At 35.4% G+C, this 23,710-nt stretch overlaps 1 protein-coding gene and 1 pseudogene across 1 annotated transcript; both read right to left on the bottom strand.

The window, feature by feature from the left end:
- Positions 1-12,105: 12,105 nt before the first annotated feature.
- Positions 12,106-13,392, bottom strand: LOC132641735 (rust resistance kinase Lr10-like; the record flags this gene model as incomplete). The annotated part of the gene is made up of 1 exon (XM_060358813.1): positions 12,106-13,392. A coding segment is annotated over one exon (1,107 nt), but the record flags the coding sequence as incomplete, so codon positions are not given.
- A 2,223-nt stretch (positions 13,393-15,615) lies between these two features.
- On the bottom strand, positions 15,616-23,421 carry LOC132641733 (rust resistance kinase Lr10-like; annotated as a pseudogene).
- Between the last annotated feature and the right edge of the window lie 289 nt (positions 23,422-23,710).

Raw genomic sequence — 23,710 nt, 5'->3', positions numbered from 1 at the left:
AGCAAGGTTAACGTGAGTGGGGGATGAAGTGGCAGCAATGGATATTGAATAAGTGTCTTATATGTGGGCCAAGTAAACCCTACGTGTAAAACACAAGGGGCAAGCATGAAATGATCATTTGAAAATTGTGTTGTTTAAGAACAATTATGCCACAAAGGTGATATGTCATCTGTTGAAAAAGTGATTAGTAAATCATGGAATGGAAATCCACGTGGCTGGTCAAAAAAAAAGAAAGGGAGGAGAAGATAATTATCCCATTACTTTATTCGTGTAAGACAATTATGTGTCTAAGTTTCCTTACACGTGATTGTCCACTAAGTGAATGATGAATATGTTTCTTTACACTAAAAAAAAAACAAAAACAATTCTCAATCCTTCCCAAGTTATATAAAACGATTAGATATGCACTTTTCTGTTCCTCCACGGATATAACATTCTGATCAAAAGTAGCTCACTCAATTGAGCAACTCTTTTCCAATACGACTTGGATTTCATTCCGCTTGTCCAAGAGCTTCATAGGTAAGGATTCTTTTATTCTTGAGATATTTAAATTCATCTCAGTCATAGCTAAATTGTGAAATGGAAAATACGAAATTAATTGCGGGAAATCGGATAAATTGTTGGTATTGTTGTTGTTGGTATTTTTATTGATGTTTGACTAAGTTGAAATTTCGAGGATTGTTAAGTTTACAGGGGAAATGCTGCCCGAATTTTGTTAAGTTTCATTCGTACTTGGATTGGTTAGTAAGTGATGTGGATAATCTGACCGTGGCCTATGTTATCTTAATTTTAGACCTGCGAGCTCGAGAAGTAGACGTTGGACATTAGATAGAGTTCAAGGTATGTGAGGCTAGTCCTTTCTTTCTATGACATGAATCTTATAGCTTGACTCTCTTTTTATCCATGAGTTTCCTTAAGTTCCGAAAAATACGAGTCTATGTCCATAATTAGACACACAAGGTAATGAGTAAAGTATAGAAATCCAATACTCATGTTGTGATGATCCTATGATGTTAATAATGTTATTTATTGCTTACACTCACCTTATATGCTAATTCCTTCAAGGTGAGGCAGGATGTCAATGAATGTTCCATAATGACGTCGGAAGCCACCGACTTTACGTCACTCCGATATAGTTATGGCTTTTGATTGGGCTCTTATGCATGCTTTATATATATACGTATGTATTTTCTCATACCGCGCCGCGCTATAGTCGGTCGGGCAGGCACGTAGATGTGCACACCACTATAGTGGGCAGCTTAGACCCCGGACGCGGGAGGCCTGGACGCAGGCTATGATTATCACACCGCTCCTACCTGGACGGGCAGCTTATACATTATCACACCGTACCTATATGGACGGGCAACTTATATGTGTATACATACATGGTAATGATTATGAGTAAGTGAGCATGCATTATTTCAGTTATTTTTGATAGCCAGTACAGATTGCCCTTTCTTGATGCCTCCTTATCTCATTGATGCCTTCATATTTCATTGATATATTGCTATTGTTTATGCCTCTCATACTCAGTACAATATTCGTACTGACGTCCGTTTTCTTCGGACGTTGTGTTCATGCCCACAGGTAGACAGGGAGGTGAGCTTGATCCAGATTCTTAGTAGCTGTCAGCTGATTGAGAGCACTCCATTGTTCGGAGGTGCTTATGTTTATTCTTTTGGCTCCTTTATGTATTTCGCGCACGACGGATTCTTGTTCCGTCTATATGTATAATATGTCAGTAGAGGCTCGTAGATGCGCAGTGTGGGTTAGACGGTCTCACAAGATTACTATGTTATATTTGTATATGTTATTTTGATGGCCTAAGGGGCACATGTATAATAAAATCATTTGTGTTGTCAAATGAAAAATGGTTGTCTTATGATTATGAGATTATGAATGATAAAGAAATGTAAAATGGTTATGACGAGTGAGGAAACGAGCGGTGCTCGGTGGTTAGTCCCGGGTACCCGTCGCGGCCCTAGTCGGGTCGTGACAATAGCCTTACATACCTTTTTCGTTTAACTAATCTATCGCTTGCTTATTCTCCTTTGATGCTCACGTTTCTACCTTCAAGAGAAGTCGTATGAACATTAGCCAATCGATCACTTAAACGTGCTTACTAAAGCTAAAGAAAATTGGGCAGCATTTTCTTTGTTTATACTACTTTCCCCATATTCTATATCAACTCCCAAACGTTCATAACAACATTCACAATATAATAGACAACAATCATCATTCATCTACATTATTCGCATTTCATAATTCTTCTTCAATTTCTCCATAATTGTGGTTATAGTTCACTATCGCGTTTTCTCATATATAATACTTATTTCATGGTCTAAATGTCATTTACAACATACTTACAACCACAACATACAAATATTCATAATTCAATCCAAACCTTTACCCAACAATGTCACTATTCACACATTCATGACCCATTTCCTATATTTTTCTACAATCCATGTGTCTTTTTAACTTTCACCACCTTAAACAACAAAGAATGATCATAAAACTCACCTTAGATAATGGATGAATAAACCTTGAGTGGGAATTTCTCTTTTTGTACAAAAACCCCAGTCTACCTCCTTTGAGATTTCTTGGTGTAGATAAACTTTTATTAGGTTTCATACACTTGATTTCGTGGTTTTGGTGTAGTTGATCATGGATTTCCCTTGGTTTCTTGTGGATGAATAATGGAGAGTGTTCTAGAGGTTTCTATGACCAAAAATGGTGAAAATATGATTTTTGGGTCGAGTTTGATCTATATATAGTGGTCCAGAAAATTCTTTGCTGGACGCAAAGCGTGCTTTGCGAGCCGCATGTTGTGTCGCAGATCGCGCACAACACCAATTTTCACTGTCACACTTTGCTGTGCAACTGCGTGGCCGCAAAGCGTGTTTGCTGCTCGCATGTTGCGCCGCAAAGTGCGCCATAATGTGACATTTTACCCCAACTTCCACCGAAACTTAACTCCGATGATCCAACGAGTCTTAAACCTTCCCGAGGCTTACTAAACATGGTTTTTCTCCATTATATACCCAAGATGGACATATCTATCCCCATTACCTCGAAAAATTTATCCTACTTCCCAAGGCTAGGACAATTAGCATTCGGCGAAACTCAACATATGAAAATGAGAGGTGTAACACCTAGTCTCCAAAACTTGTGTTGAATGGTCAAAGATGAGTTTTACAAAACCCTAAAAGAGTATTTATAACATTCCAAAACGGGAACAAATTATGGACAAAAATACCTTGGGTGTCATACATGCTAATCACATCTGGTGTCGCATGTGCAACATGCCAGTCGCATGTTGCACCAAACTATAGCATGTTGTGCATATGCAAGCAGCTGTGGTGCAGCACATGCTGCAGCAAGTGCCGCTCGCATGCACAACATGCTACTCACATGTGGTGCTCGCATGTGCTGCACCAACAATCTTCAATTGCTCATATCTTTGTCAGCACATGCTGCAGCAAGTGCTGCTCGCATGTGCTGCTTGTTCTATTTTTATTTTTTTTTGCTCAATTTTCCTCCGTTATGTTCTCCGGACATCTTATCCTACAAAACGACATAAATACACGAAAAGTAACACCAAAAGTGCTTGAAGAATCACAAAAGCTTAAGGAATCAGCATCAAATATTCCGTAATTTCATGGCACATCAGAACCTGGAACCCATGGGTTTTAGCCGAAGGGCAAAATTTAAAGACCACAAATATGAGGGGCAAAATTTAAAGACCACCCCAAAAGAAGGGAAATTCTGCGAATTGCCTCGTGTTGTTTGGTTGCACAAGTGTAATTATACAGTTAGTTTAATTTACAAATAAAATTTAATTATAAAAAAATTTAAAATTAATATTTAAATTTTTTTTATCTTTATAAATGATATTAAATTATTTATTTAATAACACATTGTTTCTTGAAAATATATTAATTAAAAATCATATATTTGTAACTAATATTGTAAAAAATAATTGATATATATATTTTTCAAATTAATAATATTTAATTTTAATTAATTATAAAACTTAAAAGAAGATTTTTTTTTAGAACGTCATGGATTGAATGTTTGACAAAAAAATAATATTTATAAATATAATGCCATAATATTATTCAAATGTTAGACACAAAAAATCCATCAAATGTAAGTAAAAAATAAACAACATGCAATGTGAAACTTAAAAAAGAAAATATAACCTAAATTCAAAAGAAAAAGTTTAACCTAATACTCTTATGTCAAATTCCAACATTACATAAGTAAGTTTCAACGTAACTTAAGTAAATAATTCAAAAGAAAGGGAAAATATAAGTTTATAACTTCATTCACAACGAAATTCTACTTTAATAACGTCACTCGTTATATGCCAAGTTTGTTAATGACTCATTCTTTCCAATAGTAAGAGGTATAGTTTCATAAATTAGAATAATACCACGGTTATACTAAATGAATAAAGAAAAAATACGAGCAATTACATGGAACCACAAGAAGTAAAGGTTGAGAATGAGAAGAAAGGAAATGAAAAATAAACAATATAAAAAGAAAAATACGTTTTAAAAAATAAAAATAATAAATAAATTAAAAATCAAAAGAAATTAAAATAATAGAAATAAAAAGAAATTAAATAAACAAAAAAGTAACTCTGTAATTACATGGTGTAATTACACTCAATTCTATAACCCCCCCCCCCCCTCCCCCGCCCCAAGAATTAGAGAGTGTAATTACGCCCTCTGAATTACACCCAATTCCCACCTAACTGCGTAATTAATTGGTCAAACAAACAAGTCAAACTGTGTAATTACACCCAATTCCAATTACCTGGGTGGCTTTCCAAACAGGCCCTTAAACTTCTTTAATCTATCACATAAAATATGAGTAATTGTAACACATAAATATGACTATAATTACAATTAGTGTAGTTTTAAGAGCATAATAAAAGTAGGTAGCTTAAAAGGTTGAATGCATTATTGCTCTAATTTACCTTTTTATTATTTATTATAATGCAGATTTACTTTTTTTATCCAAAAATATTATATAAGAATAGTGTTCAATTAAAGGGAAAAAAGAATATAAAAATTCATCAACTTTTAATAGGCATTTTAGTAATTCAACTTTTAACTTAGTAGCTTCCCACTTGGCCACGCGGGTTGCGCGTGTAGCATGTCAATGTGCAACTTTTTAAAAGAATATGTTCGAGTTACAAAACAAAGACAAGAATATTGTTATGTTCTGCTAAATAATGAATGTAAACCCCTGTTTAGCTAACTCAATATCTCATTATCGAAAAAATAATGTAACCTTACCCCTAAAAGTTTTGGAATTAGCCCTTTTATGTATATAGCCGATAGTATTAAATTTCAAGGATGATCATCAAGCTATTGCCCTTTTTGTTAATTCATCTTCTTGCACCAAAAATGTCGCTATGTCATTTACGTGAACAGTTTATTAAAATTTTGGTTTAACTTTTATACGTTAACTATTTTTCTATACTCTTAAGATGCTAAAAGCAATTAAGCAAGTATAGGGTATTAGTAAGATAGAAGTATTAGCGGCTTTTTGCAACCGAAGAAATCATGCTAATAATTTGATACCAGAAAGTGCTTTCTCTGTGTGGTGTAACTAACAATTCAATGCTAACAAGGAACGGAGTTGCAAGATTGGAATTCTATTTGGCATGTGGAATAGAATTTACAAAAAGCAGATTACATTAAGACACATAGAAATAGATGCTTAAATTATTAGAAAGGTAAATTATATGGAAAAACACAAAGTGCATATGAAAGAAGAATAACTTCTTATTGAATTTCTAACGTCATAATGGCTAAAACTTTACAACACCAAACTTTCACAACTGCATAATGAACTTTTTAAAACTATTGGAAATGAAATTACAAAAGAATGAGAATGTTCAAGTGAGAATGGCTGAAAGACAAATCACTTCCTACTCTTTTTTTTTTTTTTTTGGTCATAAACAAGCATTTAATTAACCAAAGTAGAGTTATGTAAGCGTACGGGTTCCTAGAATATCAACTTGGTCTTGGACATACGTCCCAAGGTACCAATAACATCGGCTATCAAAATTAAGCAAAACAGATACTCGGAGAGACAACGACATATAGTAATTCAATTAAGCAATTCTCTTCGCTAATTTGGGCTTCAAACTTCCTGGACAATCACTTCCTACTTTAATTTGTTGCTATTAAACGCACTGCACGTCATCCATCTTTGTGAGTTGGTGTTGTTCTCTCAATCTCATCTTCAATACTGCATACACAAATATTCAAAAAAATTGACAATTCACCTCACATGGATTATGGATAATATGACTTTACTCAGTACATGCGGCCTTATCATGATAAACTGCTTATGATGATACATATAGATTTTTTAGCAAATTTCAGTTGCATTTCAGTGTGAATATTAGGTCCTTAAATAGCCATGGGAAATGACTATTCACACACACCTTTTAGTTCAGTAAATGAATTTGGTCTATATTAAAACTATTCATTGTAACTTTTCAAATTATCCACCTATTGAGAATAATGAAGCAAATTAATGTATTGGTTTATGAAATAATAAATTTTGTAAGGGTAAAGTGGTCATTCAATTGATGGGCATTTTGGTAATTCAACTTTGACATTTGGAGCTTCCCACTTTTAGTATCATATGATGATTCAATCCTAAATTGGATATCCACCTTACCTTCTGCTTTATGTACAAGATGTGTTATTTTTTTTTTATTTACTATTAAAGCGTGTGACTATTTCATCTAAAAGCTTAAGCTGTTAGAGAGAAGAAAACTTTATTTACTTAGTTAAATTTTCAACACACCCACTCATGTGGGGGCTTGATTTTTTTTTTCCATGGGCCAAGCATGAAAATTCTTTTTGATAATGGGTGGCGGTGAGATTCGATCTCAGGATCTCTGCCTGCTCTGATATTATGTTAAAGTGTGTGACCATCTCATGTAAAAGCTCAAGCTGTTAGAGAGAAGCACACTCTATTTACTAAATTATATTTTTAACAGTTCCCTATGTATTTATAACCAAAAAATGGACTCATTTTCAATGACTTAGTCGAACTTAGTTGCGTCATCAGCTTCAGCTTCTGGTTATTGACAGAGAGATATATTTAGATCCATTATCCTTCATGTCTTTGCTACTGCAATAAAAATTGAATGCAGAAACAATCTTTTGACTGAAGGCTATCAGGTGCTATATATACATTATGCCAATGTGTGAATAATAAAATTGTTACTATTATGGAAACTCTTATTAGTGTTTCCTGTGACAACTACAAAGCCACTTTCTCTGGAGATTAGAGTTGCAAACAAAAGAGAAAAAAAAAATACCAAAAGATAATTTTAAGAGACATTAGTATTGCATTTGAATAAATCATGAATAAGGAAGCAAACAAAGGAAGAAGACTGATAATTGAGGAAGTAAACAAAAGAAGAAGACTAATAGTTGAGGAAGCAAACAAAAAAGAAGACTAAGACTAAGCCACATGGAATTATCCCATGCTCAAACAATAAAATTTCCTACCTCAAGAAAAGGAATGCTAGATATTGAATTAATTGTTCAGTGGATTTGTATTTTGTGATTATTATTTCCAGTCAACCTTACGATTTCAAGGCTGTTAATGGATTTGGAAATTTCTTAGAAATTGCAGCTTCCCACACACAATCATCTAAGCACACCGGATACTAGACCTGACACCATCTTCAAGGAGTAATGCATAGAGGAAGTATTCCCTTCGTCCCTATTTCTTTTTTAAACTCTGTGTCTAGCCAAATAACATCACATAATTTGAAACGGAGTGGGGACTAAATATAAAAAGGTATCATTATTTTTAGTACAGTCTAAGAAGGAAAGTGTGTCATATAAAATGGGACAAAGGGAGTAATTAGTTCAGCGCTCGAAGAAAAACAAAGGCAACAATACAACTTTAAAAGTTCACAACAAAATAAGACTACACAAATAACAGCTGACAGATCAACAAATAAAGACTAGGCCAGTTTCATCTGGACCACTTTCGACGGGGAGTATAATCTGTGTAAGACTTCACTAGAATTGCAATAAATAGTAGATATGAACCCATAACTTTAAAAATATGATGGGTTCAAAGCTAGGAACCTTAAAAGTTGAACCCATAGAGCTAACATCTTGGATCCGTCTCTGGCCTTTGGCAGTTGAATCATTGAACTAGTAGAAAGAGTAAATCTTGGTAAATACATGGATGACTAAAGAATGGTACTGCAATTACCTGGGATTGGAAAAGTCTACGCATTAACTATTAGATACATCCAAAGATTTCGGATTTTACTTGTCAATTTTGCAGTGATCGGCAACCTTTAAAGACTTTTCTGCTCTGGCCATGCATCATTTTGTCTCCTTTCTTGCTTGATTCAAGCTGTCTGTTTCTTTCTCTGTTTGGTCACTATCATATGTAGTTAAAGTCCTTACATCTATTCAGTTATGGCATATTCGACAATGATTTTAGTATATCTAAAGCCTTCTCAGGCATTGTAAATAGAAAAAAATTACTCATGCTTGTTGTTTATACTAAATCAATAAATGCATAATATGAAATTTATTATGAGAAGAAATCAAAATTAAAGAGAAACACATTTGAAATGCTTTGAGGGGATTATTGCCAGAGAGTCATAAGCCAGGAGCTGTAGTTTCAGGATTTAGTCCAAATACAACTAATGATGATATTGACTTGGGCGATGACATGTTCGATGGGGATGATGAGGATGATATGCTAGACTTATGCTTTGATCAGGTGGCCAAGGATGGGGATCTCTCACCTAGGCAACAAAGAAGTGGAAGCAACAAAAGCAAAAAGAAGACACGTGGAAGACAACATAGTTGGGATGACAAGGTGACAGAGAAATTTGTTCCGAGACATCTATCTATGCGACTAGCAAAGTAAAATCATATGACAGTGTCAACAACTTTAACAAGATTCAACAAATCCAAGAAGAAGTGATGAACTATCAAGTGTTGTTGGACAAATTTGAAGAAGAAGACAAGAGAGAAATACTTCAGGTTACTTTAGACGGGCAAACTATCTTTTTTAGTTCATACATATATAAAATGAAGTTTGAGGTTGATAACTCAACTTTATTCTTGGCTTTTATATTTTTACATTACTTAAGTATCCTCATTTGTAATATCATCATAGAGTGTATTATAAACTTTGTGATGATCATAGAATACCTAGTTTTCTCTAGCTTTTATTTTCTTCAGGCTTGTTAGTTAGTAGAGGTTTTGTTACCTCATTAAGATTAGTAAGGTAAGGCCTAGCCCCCCTTGCTTGTACTCTTATCTGTGAGGTTAACTTTTATTTATTAATAAAAATAAAAAATAAAAAATAAAAAATAAAAGTTTGCAGTTGTCTTTATAAGATTTTCTGCAATATCCTCTGTCCCATTTTCATTACACTTCATTTTAGTCCGTTCAAGAAGTTAACATAGTGGAAAATCTATGGATGTTGACTGTGAGCATACCATAATGCTTTCCAACATTAAATTCTTCTACATTTGAATGTTTGATTCATTATTCCTTTTGAAGGAAGAATATGTGCCCTGCAGTATGTGCATATGCAGAAAAGAGAGAAGAATGAAACAACTTTACTTGACATAATAATTAACCAACGAGCCAACAGGAAAGGTCGTGAGAAGTACAGTTCACTTCAATATAGATTTCCAACCTTTATTTCAAGAATTGTACGTATAAATTTTAAGAAAATTAATAGTATAAAACCAGATAATATAGACATAGATAGGATACACGTGCAAAGCACGTGGCGAGGAACTAGTAACTTTAAAAACATAATGAGTTTAAAGCTTAAAACCTTAAAATTTGAACCCATAGAACTAAAATCCTGGATCCGCCTCTGGCAATGGCTTGTTGAATCATTGAACTATAGTAGAAAGAGTAAATCCTCATAAATAAATGGATGGCTAAAGAATTGTACTGCAATTACTTGGGATTGGAAAAGTCTCCGTTGATATTAGATACATTCAAAGATTTCAGTGTTTACTCGTCAATTCTGCAGTTATCGGCAACCTCTAAGGACTTCTCTTCTCTGGTCATGCATCATTTTCTCTTTTTCCTTCTTTGATTCAAGCTGTCTGTTTCTTTCTCTATTTGGTCATTATCATATGTAGTTAAAATCTTATATCTATTCAATTATGGCATATTCTGCAATGACTCATTTATGTCATCAAACTATCGGAAATAACTCATTTATGCCACTCATCAATAGTTTGGCTCATTTATGCCATCGAACTATAAAAAATGACTTATTTATGCCACTCATCAATAGTTTGACTCATTTATGCTATCGCCGGTTACCAAAATGACTCATCCAAACCATTTTTCATTAACACCAATTTTATAAAACTAGATTTGCCATGTGGCCTCCAATTAGAGGTCTACGTCTTTAATTAAATCAGCCCAATTTTAAATCTCAAATTAATAAAAAAATCCGACTCATACACCCGACCCACCTACAACCGTAATCTAGTTAGAGGCCACGTGCCATATCTAGTATTGTAAAACTGACGTTAATGAAAAATGGTATGGATGAGTCATTTTGGTAACGGGCGATGGCATAAATGAGCCATACTATTGATGAGTGGCATAAATGAGTCATTTTCGATAGTTCGATGGGATAAGTGAGCCAAACTGTTGATGAGTGGCATAAATGAGTCATTTCCGATAGTTCGACGGCATATTTGAGTCTTTTCCGTAGAAAAAATGTAGTTGTTTACACTAAATGTTGTGAGGGGATTTTCCTAAATCAGGCACTTCTCTGCATGTAGAAAGATACTCTTGTAGTAATAGCTAAAATTCGACTTGTAAACATATATTTCTTTATCCATAATGATTGTTATGTTACCCTTTCTGTTAGTCTTAATGATTGTTATACTACCCTTTCTGTTAGTCTTTTCTCTGTTTGATATGACACGCTTACAACTCGTAATATATTTAATTCAATTCTTAAATATCTAATTTAACTTCCATATGATTATGCAATATTAGCTCTAAAAATGCAAAGGTATCAAACAAATTGGGATGATTGGACTACTTGATTCTTGGAGCTTCAATTTACAAAAAGACATGGTTTTTCCACAAATAACACCCAATCATCTATACATGTAGGAAGCTCGTGGGTGCACCAAGAAGAAATAAGAGACAATAGGATATTCCTCAAGTGCACAAAGTCTTTCTCTACTCTCTCAAAAGCTCTCTTATTTCTTCCTCTGCATATGATCCACATAAGTTCTACAGGAGCAACATCTCATGCCCTACATATCTCTTTCACAGTGCCCGGCCTCACCAACTCAAGTCTGAACCATCTCAAAATTTCCCACCATAAACATGAAACTATCTGACAATGTAAAAGGAGGAGATTCACATCTTCTCCTAATTCTTAGCACATGAAATACCAACCAACACAAGTAATCTTTTTCTTCCTCAAATTCTCCATCGTCAAGATCACCCCCTCGTAGCTAGCCAAGTAAAAAAATACACATTTCTTGGTAACCTAGGGATCCATACCGATATATATATATATATATATATATATATATATATATATATATATATATATATATATATATATATGAAAAAGCGAACTCTCATAATACGACTTAACTGAAAAGACACCATTTCCCCTGCCCCCATCTCCTTGAATCAAGACTATACATATTAGTTTTTCTTCTTTTTGCTAGTTCAGCACTGGCACTTACTTCTCGGGGTAATTGACTTAACGTTTGATCTACTTCTACAAATTGTTACTAGAATGGCTTTAAATTAATATAGGGAGAATGTATATCTGATTTCCTGTGGGACAGTTCTTGAATTCCTTTAGGAAAATAACTGATCTTTTAGCATCCAATCATTAAGAAAAAACATGACTTTGCACCTCCTCACATTCAAGGACACCTAAGCACATCGGGTACTGGACCATCCACTATCTTCAAGGAGAAGTGCGCTGAGAAAGTACCCCTTCCATCGCGATTTATTTCTTAAATTCCGTGCCCAGTCAAATTACATCACATAGAAACTAAGGAAGGACAAAATATAAAAATGTCATTCTTTTTGGGATAGACTAAAAAGGAAAAATGCGTCTCATAAAATGGTACAAAGGGAGTTATAAATTCAGTAGTCGAAGAAAAATAGAGGCAACAATACCAGCTTTTGCTAAAAGTTACCAACTAAATAAGACTACACAAATAACAGTTGACAGATCAACGAATAAAGATTAGGCCAGTTCTACTGCTGATGAATCAACCTCTGATCTTGCGGGAGAATATAAGTAAGGCCTTGGAGGAATTTGCAAAGAGCCTAGGTTCCCTTCTAACATTTCCACAACCTTGCCCATGGATGGTCGATTTTCCGGATTAGTCTGTATGCACCATAAACTCACCATCACCATCTTTCTTGCACATTCTTTCTCATTCATTATCCCAATTAGTTGAAGCTCTTCATCTAGTTCAATTCTATGATAGAGCCAATGAGGAAAGTAGATTTCACTCCGATCAACTCCCACATCAACATTTTTTCTTCCTCCAGCCATTTCTATGACCATCATTCCGTAGCTATAGACGTCAGACTTGTGAGAGACACCTCCCAAATTTCTGTAAATAACTTCTGGAGCAATATAACCGATAGTCCCTCGTGCACCTAGCATTGACACGATACTCTCCTGTTTCATGCACAGTTTGGCAAGACCAAAATCAGATATTTTAGGACAAAAATTGTCATCAAGTAGGATATTATGAGGCTTTATATCAAAATGCAAAATCCGAGTGGTACAACCACAATGCAAGTACTCCAAACCTCGAGCAATGCCTAGTGCAATTTTGCACAGTATTGGCCAACCCAATTGGCGAACTGTGTCGGATCTTTCCTCATAGATAAACTTTTCAAGAGATCCATTTGGCATGAATTCATATAGGAGAGCTCTTTTGCGTCCCTCAAAACAAAATCCCCCAAGGCTCACTATGTTAACATGGGATGTCCTGCTAATACTTGCCACCTCGTTAATGAAATCTTCACCACTGCCTTTTAGTTCATTCAGGACCTTCACCGCCACTTGACTCCTGTTATGCAAACTTCCTCTGTAAACATTACCAAATCCTCCTTGGCCTAGTTTGTGTTTGAAGCGACTGGTGATTCGCTTGATATCTGTATAGTTGTATCTTTTTGGAGAATATGGCCCATAGGTCTTCAGAAATGCTTCAATATTCCGGTGATCCTCAGCTTTAGATTCCCAAAACATGAGGATTTTGTGCCATAAAATCTTTTTTCTGAAGCAGAAAAGCAAAATCAAGATCCCAGCGCAAGAGAAAACTGCAACTGCCGGAAAAAAAAAATGAAGTCATGCACTGGGAACTACTAAAGTATTTGCAAAAGAGAAATCTTGAATAGCAAAAGGGAAAAAGCAACTAAGAAATTTTCTGGGCAGTCACAGATTTCAGAGAAGAAGAAAGAAGATGTAGTTGCCTGTGGCTACGACCAACCAGGTTGCCCGAAGAAGCTTTCCACCACCTGTAACCACTATAAACAATGAAAATGTAAGTTGTACTAAGGAAAAACAAAACCAAAATCTTTAATATGAACCATGAAAAAGCTCTTTACCTTTGTTGGTATTAGAACAAAGAAAGTTGTTAGTAGTATTATCAGTTTGACACCTGCCTCCTGTAAAATGACACTGATAACAGCCATCAGACACAATCCATGATAGTATAATTAACTTCATCAGTTAACTGATCAAATAAGCGACTACTATTTGATTTTGCTTCTGAACTCAGTGGCACTGGTAAATGAATAAATGAACAGCCACTAGAAAGAGGATTAATTGCTGGATAATAGTTGACTGAGGTATTATTATAGTATAATATGAAACTTTGGCAGCCACTGTAGTTTTGATAACTTGGGAAAGAGAATTTTTCTTCATGCGTACTGTTCTGGCTATTGTTGCATTTGTACAAAGTGAGGAGGCGGTCAAATCTATATGTGATTGAAGGAGACATAGGGGTGGAGAGATTTCTATCAAAAGTCTGGCAACTGTTCTTCTTCAAAAGCTCTCCAAGAATATGGTCCTTAAGTCTGATAAAAACATCATTTTTTTCAAGAGATTGATACTTCACCCCTTCTAATTCAATTATGGGATTTGGAGTAACGTCACAATCCACTTTGCACAATCCACAATTTGGTTGAGTGGATACTGCAAGACACAACTCTAGGCCTAGGAAACATTGTGTCTTGTACTGGTTCTTTACCTCACAAATGATTCTGATTGTTTTAAGTTATCTCCTACAGGTCGTTATGATATTGCTCCTGCATTAGAAGGCCTTCATGAAGTTTCGCGTCTTCTGACACTTAAGGTAAGACATCCTAACAGACAAGCAAGCCTTGCCAAAGAGAAGAAAGTTGAATTGTTAGCTAATGATGTAAATTGTGAAACGACATCATCTAAACCTTTTGTTGCACAAGATGCAAAAAAATGGCTCATGAAACTCAAGGACTTGGACATAAATTGGGTGGAATGAGTATTGAATTTTGTTTCATTATACTTTTCTTCTAAAAGCATGACGCAGCTAATTGTGTCAAGTGTACATATATCAATCAAGTATGTTTCAATTCCAAATTAGTTTGAGTTGACTCTCTCTCTCTCTCTATAAATTTTACTTAATCCTTAATTGGATATCCACCTTACCTTCTGCTTTATGTACAAGAAGTGTTATTTTTCAGAGTTCACTATGTATTAACCAAAAAGTAGACTCACTTTCAATGACTAGTCGAACTTAGTTGCATCATGAGCTTCAGCTTCATCCTTCATGTCTTTGCGATTGCAGTAAAAGTGAATGCAGAACAAATCTTTTGATTGAAGGCTATCAGGTGCAATATATACATTATGTCAATGTGGGAATAATAAAATTATTACTATTATGGTAACTCTTGTTAGTATTTACTGACGACTACAAAAACCACTTTGTGGAGAGAGAGACAAAAGAGAGAAAATACCAAAGAAGATTTTCAGTGACATTAATGTTGCATTTGAAGAAATCATGAATAAGCAAACAAAAGAAGAAGACTGGTAATTGAGGAAGATAACAAAAGAAGAAGACTAAAAGCCATATAGAATTATCCCATGCTCAAAAAAAAAAAAAAATCCTACCTCAATAAAAGGAATACTATAAATTTAATTAATTGTTCAGTGGAATTATTTTTTGTGACTATTATTTCCAGTCAACCTTACGACGTCAAGGTTGTTAATGGATTTGGAAATTTCTCGGAAATTGCGGCTTCCCACACTCAATCATCAAAGCACACTGGATACTAGACCTGCCACCATCTTAAGGAGAAATACATGGAGGAAGTACTCCCTCCGTCCCTATTCCTGTCTTAAACTCTACGTCCAGCCAAATAACATCACATAAATTGAAACGGAGCGAGGACTAGATATAAAAATGTATCATACTTTTTAGTACGGATTAAAAAGGAAAGTATATCTTATAAAATGGGACAAAGGGAGTAATAAATTCAGTGCTCAAAGAAAAACAAAGGCAACAATACAACTTTTGCTAAAACTTCACAACATGATAAGACTACACAAATAAAGACTAGGCTAGTTCTACTACTGATGAATCTACCTCTGATCTTGAGGGAGAATATAGGTAAGGCTTGGGAGGAATTTGCATAGAATTTTGGTTTCCTTCTAACATTTCCACAACCTTGCTCATGGATGGTCAATTTGAGGGATCAGTCTGTATGCACCATAAGCTCACCATCACCATCTTTCTTGCACATTCTTTCTCCTCTTCATTCATTATCCCAATTAATTGAAGCTCTTCATCTAGCTCAATTCGTCGATAGAGCCAATGTGGAAAGTAGATTTCACTCGTGCGTTCAACTTCAACATCAACATTTTTTCTTCCTCCAACAATTTCTAGAACCATCATTCCATAGCTATATACGTCAGACTTGTGAGAGACACCTCCCAAATTTCTGCAAATAATTTCTGGAGCAATATAACCAATAGTCCCTCGTACACCTAACAGTGACACAATGCTCTCCTTTTTCACGCACAACTTGGCAAGACCAAAATCTGAGATCTTAGGACAAAAATCTTCATCAAGCATGTAACACCTCGTACATCCGGGTTAAGATTTGTCTTATAAGATGGGGGTATAATGATGAAAGATAAAGAATATCAAGAAATTCAAGAAAATCAAGAAACACAAGACTGAAATTCAAGAAAAAGAAAAGTCCAAGAAGCTCAAGTTTGAAGATTATTTCCAATTCTTGTTTCTTGAATCCTTTTCTAAATAGGTTTCTTGTTTCTTGATTTATATTTTAGTAGGATTTAATTTCCTATCATTAGTAGGACTTTTATCCTAGATCTAGTAGGATTCAGTTTTCTTTATTCTTTTCCTTGTAGAATAGGGATTTTACTTTCCTTGTTTTTAGCTATTTCCTTTCTAGAGTAGAATAGGGATTTGTAGCCATAAAAGAAGAGACCCTAGGCCTATATAAAGGGTTCTCATGACTTGTAAATATACTATTCACGTTTTGAGCAGAAACCTAAATTTTGCAATAGAGTTATTTTCTCTATTTGGTGTTCTTTATCCTTGTTTTTGGTTCCAAGCAAGGTGTTGATAGTCTTTATCTTGTTTTCAATAGCGTGTGGTGTTTTTTTATCACGTTAATTGATTTCAAGTGGTGACTTAGGAACTTTTTTTGTTTTGATCATTCAAGAACGCGGGTTCTTGATTAAAATTCGTTCTAGTTCATACCCAAAACCTTAATTTTCTTTCCATCGTGCCGGCCTCAATACTTACTTAATTTAAACGATTCAATAGTTATTTTTATAGTTCAGATTGTCATCTTTCACATAGCTTTTGAATCACTTTAATCCAACGCCTATAACTTGAGATACGCCCGTTTCTTGAATCTGCCCATCAAATCGCTTCAAGAACAAGATCCTGGTCGATTGGTTCTTTGTTAACTCGAAAAATCACATCATATAATGAACCCAATTTGAGTAGTGTATAAATGGTGTTTGAAACCCAATCAAGACATGAGAAGATTCTTTGGGCAAAGCAAAGTTGAAAACCACTCTACGGGGCATGTTTGCAAGTGAGTTTATAGAAGGTCTTACTTCCAACGACCATAACCCCATTATTAATTTGGAAATTGGGAACACTTCCTTGATGAAAGTTGTATCCCTTTGAAATATCTTTCCAACGGTATATTATGGGGGTCAAACGGACATCTGTGCAAAGGGTTATGCCCATTTTACTGAAGCCTGTTCGCTGGAAATTCCGCCAGCGTAACGGTGACGTTACGGACCGTACTTCGTGTTACGGGCCGTAACAGTGGACCGTAACACACCAAAAATTTCCAGAACCTCACTGGAAATTTTCACCAAGGTACGGTACCAAGTTACGGTCCGTACTTCGTGTTACGGGACCGTAACAGTGACCGTATCTTGGTCCGTATGTACGTTTCGGGTCACCTGACTTTGGGAGGCCATAACCCTATCATAAATTGGGAATTTGGGAAAACTCAAAGAACTAAAGTTGTAGATAATTGAAATACCTTTCCAACCATATGTCGTGAGCGCACAGGTGACATCGGGATAGGGAGATATGGACGTTTTAAGACAGGAAGGTCCCAACCCGATTTCAAGTTGGGTCAAACCCATTTCCCCTTGGTATTTAAGGGAAATGTTAACCCTAGCAGCCCCATTTCCTCCATATTTTCAGATTTTAGAGAGAGAAAGGGAGAGAGAGGAGAATTAGAGAGAGAAAGTAGAGAATCAACCAAGTTGAAGGCCCCGAATCCCGAGGCTCGTGAAGGATAAAGTGTAGTACAAGTTGTTGCCATCATTCTAAGCTAAAAATCAAACTTGGGGATGTTGATTTCGTGGTGACTACTCATAAAAGGTAATGTTTCTACTCCCTAATCATTTATAGTTGTGAATTGATGAATTCTTGAGGGAATAATAATTGGGTTTGATGCAGAGAATTATATGAATTATGCTATAGTTGTTGGATTGTTCACTTGGGATTGTTGTATTTATATGAGTGATAGAGAATGATGTTAATTACATCTAATTGAGATTGTATAATTAGCTAGAAGTAATAGAATGGGGAATTGGTGAAGAAAACACCATTAATGAGGGTTGTGTAGCTTCATGCCCACCAAGTGTTTGATAAAATGCTTAGATGAACAAAGCATGGATATTGTTGCTAATATAGAATCCCTATGACCTGTATTGTTATAGATTAAAGTCGAAGGGATTGAAAGACATTGTGATACGCTCAAAAGCAGGAAGTCAAGGTATGTAGGCGCTATCCACGTGTGGGAACATCCTTGTTCTTCCCCATGTTTCAGTATTCCATGATTTCACACCAAGTTTTAGGATTCTAGGTATATTCATGCTAAACCCTAGACACTTGAACCATGATGTATATTATATGGTCAGTTACAATTCCGTTGATTAGTCTTAATTTACTGTTTTGGTAATTGAGACTCAGTCCGTAATCTATGAAAAACCCATAACTTGCATCCCATGGGTCCTATAACACAAGATATGAGATATTATGCTTATTTTCATGAAAAACTTTTATATATGTATTTATTGTCATGTCTTCATGTACCCATGTTCATGTCAAAATTCAGAAATCATGTTTTCAGTTATTTTCATGTTCGGGAGTTGTATTAATACCGAGAAGGCTCAGATAGCCTGAAACTACGTATGCCAACGTAGGATAAGGATCGCTTCGCCCAGTTAGGATGATTCCTTCATATTTTCCCCATTGAGGGATTTTGGATCCATTTATGTCATGTTCATGTCTCGTGCCCCGGCAAGGTACGAGATGGCTTAGCTGATCGGGCAGAGATCAGACTCCACGTTTCTCCCCGTGGTGGTTCATTTCGGTATTACAGAATATTACAGATCATCACAGATTATTACAGATTTCTTCATGTTGACAGCACTCATGTTTATGATCAGTTTCAGTATCCAGTTTCAGTTTCAATTTCATGTTCATGTATCATGTGCCTGCTATTTCTCTCATGTGTTTACATACTAGTACATTCAAAGTACTGACGTCCCCGTTTATTTTCCTTGGAGGCCTGCATTTCACGATGCAGGTACTGACGTACAGGACAACGCACCTGCTCAGTAGGACAACTCTCGTATCAGTTTTTGGGTGAGCCCCATTCTCTTCGGGGTTTAGTCAGTTGTTTACCTTATGTCTTTGATGCATTAAGGGTATGCTGGGGGCCTTGTCCCAGCAAGTATATTAATTGTTCAGACTCATGTTAGAGGTTTCATAGACTAGACAAGTTAGTTGGGTCATGTTAGATTTTCAGAATCGGTTAGCCATTTTGGCTCAGTTATGGTATTTTCCGCACTCATGTTTAAACAAGTAATTTTATTAAGTATTATGACTTACTACATTTTATAAAGGCTCATCATGCACTCACGTTATATTCCGCTTATGTTATGTATCACGATAATTCAGCAAGCCATGTGGTTCGCTCGGTCACATGCAGGCAGTCACCGAGTGTCGTGTTACGTCCAGGCCATGGTTCGGGGCGTGACAAAGCAGTATATTATGAGGCTTTATATCAAAATGCAAAATCCGAGTGGTACAACCACGATGCAAGTATTCCAATCCTCGAGCAATGCCTAGTGCAATTTTGTACAATATTGGCCAATCCAACTGGCGAACTCTGTCTGATCTTTCCTCATAAATAAACTTTTCAAGAGATCCATTTGGCATGAATTCATACACGAGAGCTCTTTTGCGTCCCTCAAAGCAAAATCCCACAAGGCTAACGACGTTAACATGTGATGTCCTGCTTATACTTGCCACCTCGTTAATGAATTCTTCACCATTGCCTTTAAGTCTATTCAGGACCTTCACAGCCACATGACTTCCATTAGGCAGAGTTCCCTTGTACACATGGCCATATCCTCCTTGACCTAGTTTGTTTTTGAAGCTACCGGTGATTCTTTTGACTTCTGAATAGTTGTATCTTTTTGGAGCACATGACCCATAGTTCTTTAAAAATGCTTTAATATTTTGGTGATCCTCAGCATTAGATTCCCAAAACTTGAGGTACTTGTACCCCAAAATATTTTCTCTGAAGTAGAAGAGTGGGATCAACAGTCCAACAGTAAACAAACCTGTAACTATGGAAAATTTTGAAGTCATGCACCATCAGAGAATATAAATTAAATTCAATATGAATGTCCCGTGCACCATAAGGGAAAAAGTCTGTGTTTGGAACTAGGGGTAGGCGTTCGGTTCTTCGGTTCGGTTTTCTCAAACTTTGGTTCGGTTTTTTGAAAGTGGACACCGAACACCGCACCAAACTAATTCGGTTCGGTTCGGATTTTTAAAGTTCGGTTCGGTTTCGGTTTTTTCTAGTCCGGTTTTTCTAGCTTAAGCACCAACAAAGCACTGCATAAAAAAATATACATCTGTTCATAGATTTTAGCGTGCATGAATTTCATGTCACATATCAGTGTTGAATTATGAGTTTACAAGATGAGAAATAGTAACTTTGTTTTAATAAGATGCCCCTGAATTGCACAATAGTTTCTATTCCATACAACTATGGCATGGAAATTTAATGCATCAGTTTCATAAAATTCTTGAAAATCATTTTACAAAATGAAGTTGCAGACAACCAAGACTAAAATGAAATTTTTGGAACATCACGCTTACAATTCTGTTAGTAATATTTGATGATAATGAATACTTATGAAACATGAAATATTTGTATAACATGCAGCAATAGTCTTACAAATTAGGGGTGGGCATTCGGTTCTTCGATTTTTCGGTTCGGTTTTCTCAAATTTTGGTTTTTTGAAAGTAGACACCGAACACCGCACCAAACTAATTCGGTTCGGTTTCTTAAAATTCGGTTCAATTTGATTCGGTCGGTCTGGTTTTTCGATTTTCGGTATTTATGCCCACCCCTATTTGGAACAATGCAAATTGTAGGAGATAATATCTCAGATGATCAGTCAAGTAAAGGTAGTTTTTTTAGAAAGTCACTCAACTTTGTTTTCTAATAAAAAAAAGTCAGTCAACTATTGATATTTCACTTAGAAATCACCCAACCTATTTAAGTGAATTTTTTCATGACATGAAATTTTTATTTAAAAGCCAAATTTTTAAGAAATAAAAAGGTACCCATTTTAACTATTTTATTGGCCCGACACACTAAAAATAAATTGGCCAAGGACTGTTTTGTCGTACCTTCATTATCTCCTAAATCATCCCGTCTCTCCGACAAAATTACAATGGATTCCTCCAACACTAATTTGTCAATATCTCCATTCATTATGGCCTTTAAAGTTTAAAATGTTACTAGAAAAAATTTCAAAAATTAAAACCAAAGCCAGAATTATTTGTTGAAAAATGTTTCTTTTTAAACCGAAATTTCAGACCGTAACGATTTTCAGTATTTTAACAAAAGCAACAAACAATGGGAACTAAAAGGGAAGTCCTTAACGACTAATACAAACAATTTTTTTTTAATTTCAAATATTGATGTATCTAAGAATTCCTCGGGTCATGAGGATAATTCATTGGAGATATATATATATTTACATGGAGTAACTGTATAGCATCATTGGACATTGGTAAATTGTTAATATAATTGTTGTGTGTGCTTGTATTTTTAAATTTTTTCATTTAACAATTCAGTATTCAATGTATATTTGACCAATCAATCTGGACTCACGATGAATTAATAGACTTGTTAAGGAAAAATAAGGTGCCCCAAAGTTTCCCCAAAGTTTTTTTTTTTTTTTTTTTTTTAAGGAAAAAAAGTTTCACCAATTTGCAACTCTGATTTGTCAATTTATGTAAACTAAAAGAGAGAATGAGGATAAAATAAAAGGGTCTTGGTCAATATATTTTTAGTGGGTCGGATCAAGAGGGGTGAGTCAATAAAATGGTTTAAATGGGTATCTTTCTATATTCTAAAAAATTTGGCTTTAAATAAAAAGTTTACGTCAGCGAATTTAATGAGAAAATCACTTAAATAGGTTGAATGACTTTCTAAGTGAAATACTAATAGCTAAGTGATTTTTGAATTATAAAAACAAAATAGAATGACTTTCTAAGAGAACTACCCTTAGTTGAGTTGTCGAATTTTTTTATAAAAAAAAAAAAAAAAAAAAAAACAATATCGCAAGGAGAAAGAATGGCTTCACAACTCCACTATCCGTAGTTGTGTAATCTAAGGCACTTGTCTCTCAATGTTTAGACATTTTACCACAATGAAGAAGAAAAACTAAATGATATGCATTGAAATTCTGTAATAGGAAAGAACAATGCAGTTAATGGATATTTAACTACCTGCTCCCAGAGTAAGTCCGAACTTTCTTCTAGTCGTTTTTGCCTCTGAAAAAAACATTATGAAATATTATAGATATGTGATATGAAAACAAGAAAGAACCCTATGAAATATGCACTAGACCTTGAGCAGGTGGATTATTTGGATATGTACACCGAAATTTGTTGGTTTTATCAGTCTTGCATTGACCTCCGATATAGTGACATTGGTAACAGTCCTCAGACAGTTTCCATTCTACTAAAAACCACGGAACTAAAAAGTCAAACAGACCACCATTATATGACCACCAGTAAGTTGGCAATCTGATAAGTGAACAGTTAGCAGGAAGATTGGCTGCTCGATTGTCTTTATCATCATCTCTGAAAAACTTGTAGTATATGCTAAAGCCTTTACAGCCATTGTACATTTTATAACCAGCAAAATGATCGTTCTTCTGGGTATTGTTTGGGGTGCTACTACTAGTGCTGTTGCATTTGAAGAAGTCTCGAAACGGGGACATGAGTTTGAAAGAAATAGAAGGAGAGTCTGGAAGGGAGATATTTTTGTTAAAAGCCTGGCAATTGTGTTGCCTCAACTTGGCATGAAGCTTCGGATCCTCGAGCCAAACTGTATAACTATAGTTCATGCCTAAAGCATAGTACCAATCTCCTCCAGGAGGCAGTTTAATTTTTGGATGTGGTTTAGCATCACAGCCAGAGATGGGCATTATTCCACATTCAGGTTGTGTGGAAAGAGAGAAAGGAAAGCTCACGTCAGTAAGATTCCCACATGAAAAGGACTTTGGGCAAGTTAAATCATTTCTGCCCTTTGCCTGAACTAAGTAACAGATCAAAAGAAAGCATATAAAAGAAGTGAAAGCCATATTAAATCCTCCTATCTGAAGAAGAGGAAAACTAGATATGAATTCAGCTGTTCACTGCACTTGTGTTTAAAAGCATAGCGGATGTGGAAAAGTTGTAGAACGTACATTAAGGGCTGTGAAGGAATCTTCAAAGCACCTTCTTGTCAACAGAAAGACTTGGAGGTCTTGCACAAATAACAAAGGCATCATTGTCAAGCCTTGTGAGAGAGATTGACTTGACATGTCTGGGATGACTTCATTTTAAGATATTCCCTCAGTCCCAAAAGCGCTTTAAAAATATTCATTTGGACCATGGGCCAGCCCAACCTAGCCTCAGTAGGCCTCACGGGCCAGCTGGCTTTCTTGGGCTGGGCTAAAAGGCCTTAGTCTTAAATGGACTCCAATATTTTTAGCGCAGGGCTCGTGGCCCAGTGGACCAAGCCATATTGAC

This window comes from Lycium barbarum, chromosome 5 (assembly GCF_019175385.1).
Source record: "Lycium barbarum isolate Lr01 chromosome 5, ASM1917538v2, whole genome shotgun sequence".
NCBI classification, from domain to species: domain Eukaryota; kingdom Viridiplantae; phylum Streptophyta; class Magnoliopsida; order Solanales; family Solanaceae; genus Lycium; species Lycium barbarum.
The sequence above is the reverse complement of the archived record's forward strand: the minus strand, read 5'-3'. Positions and strand labels throughout refer to the sequence as shown.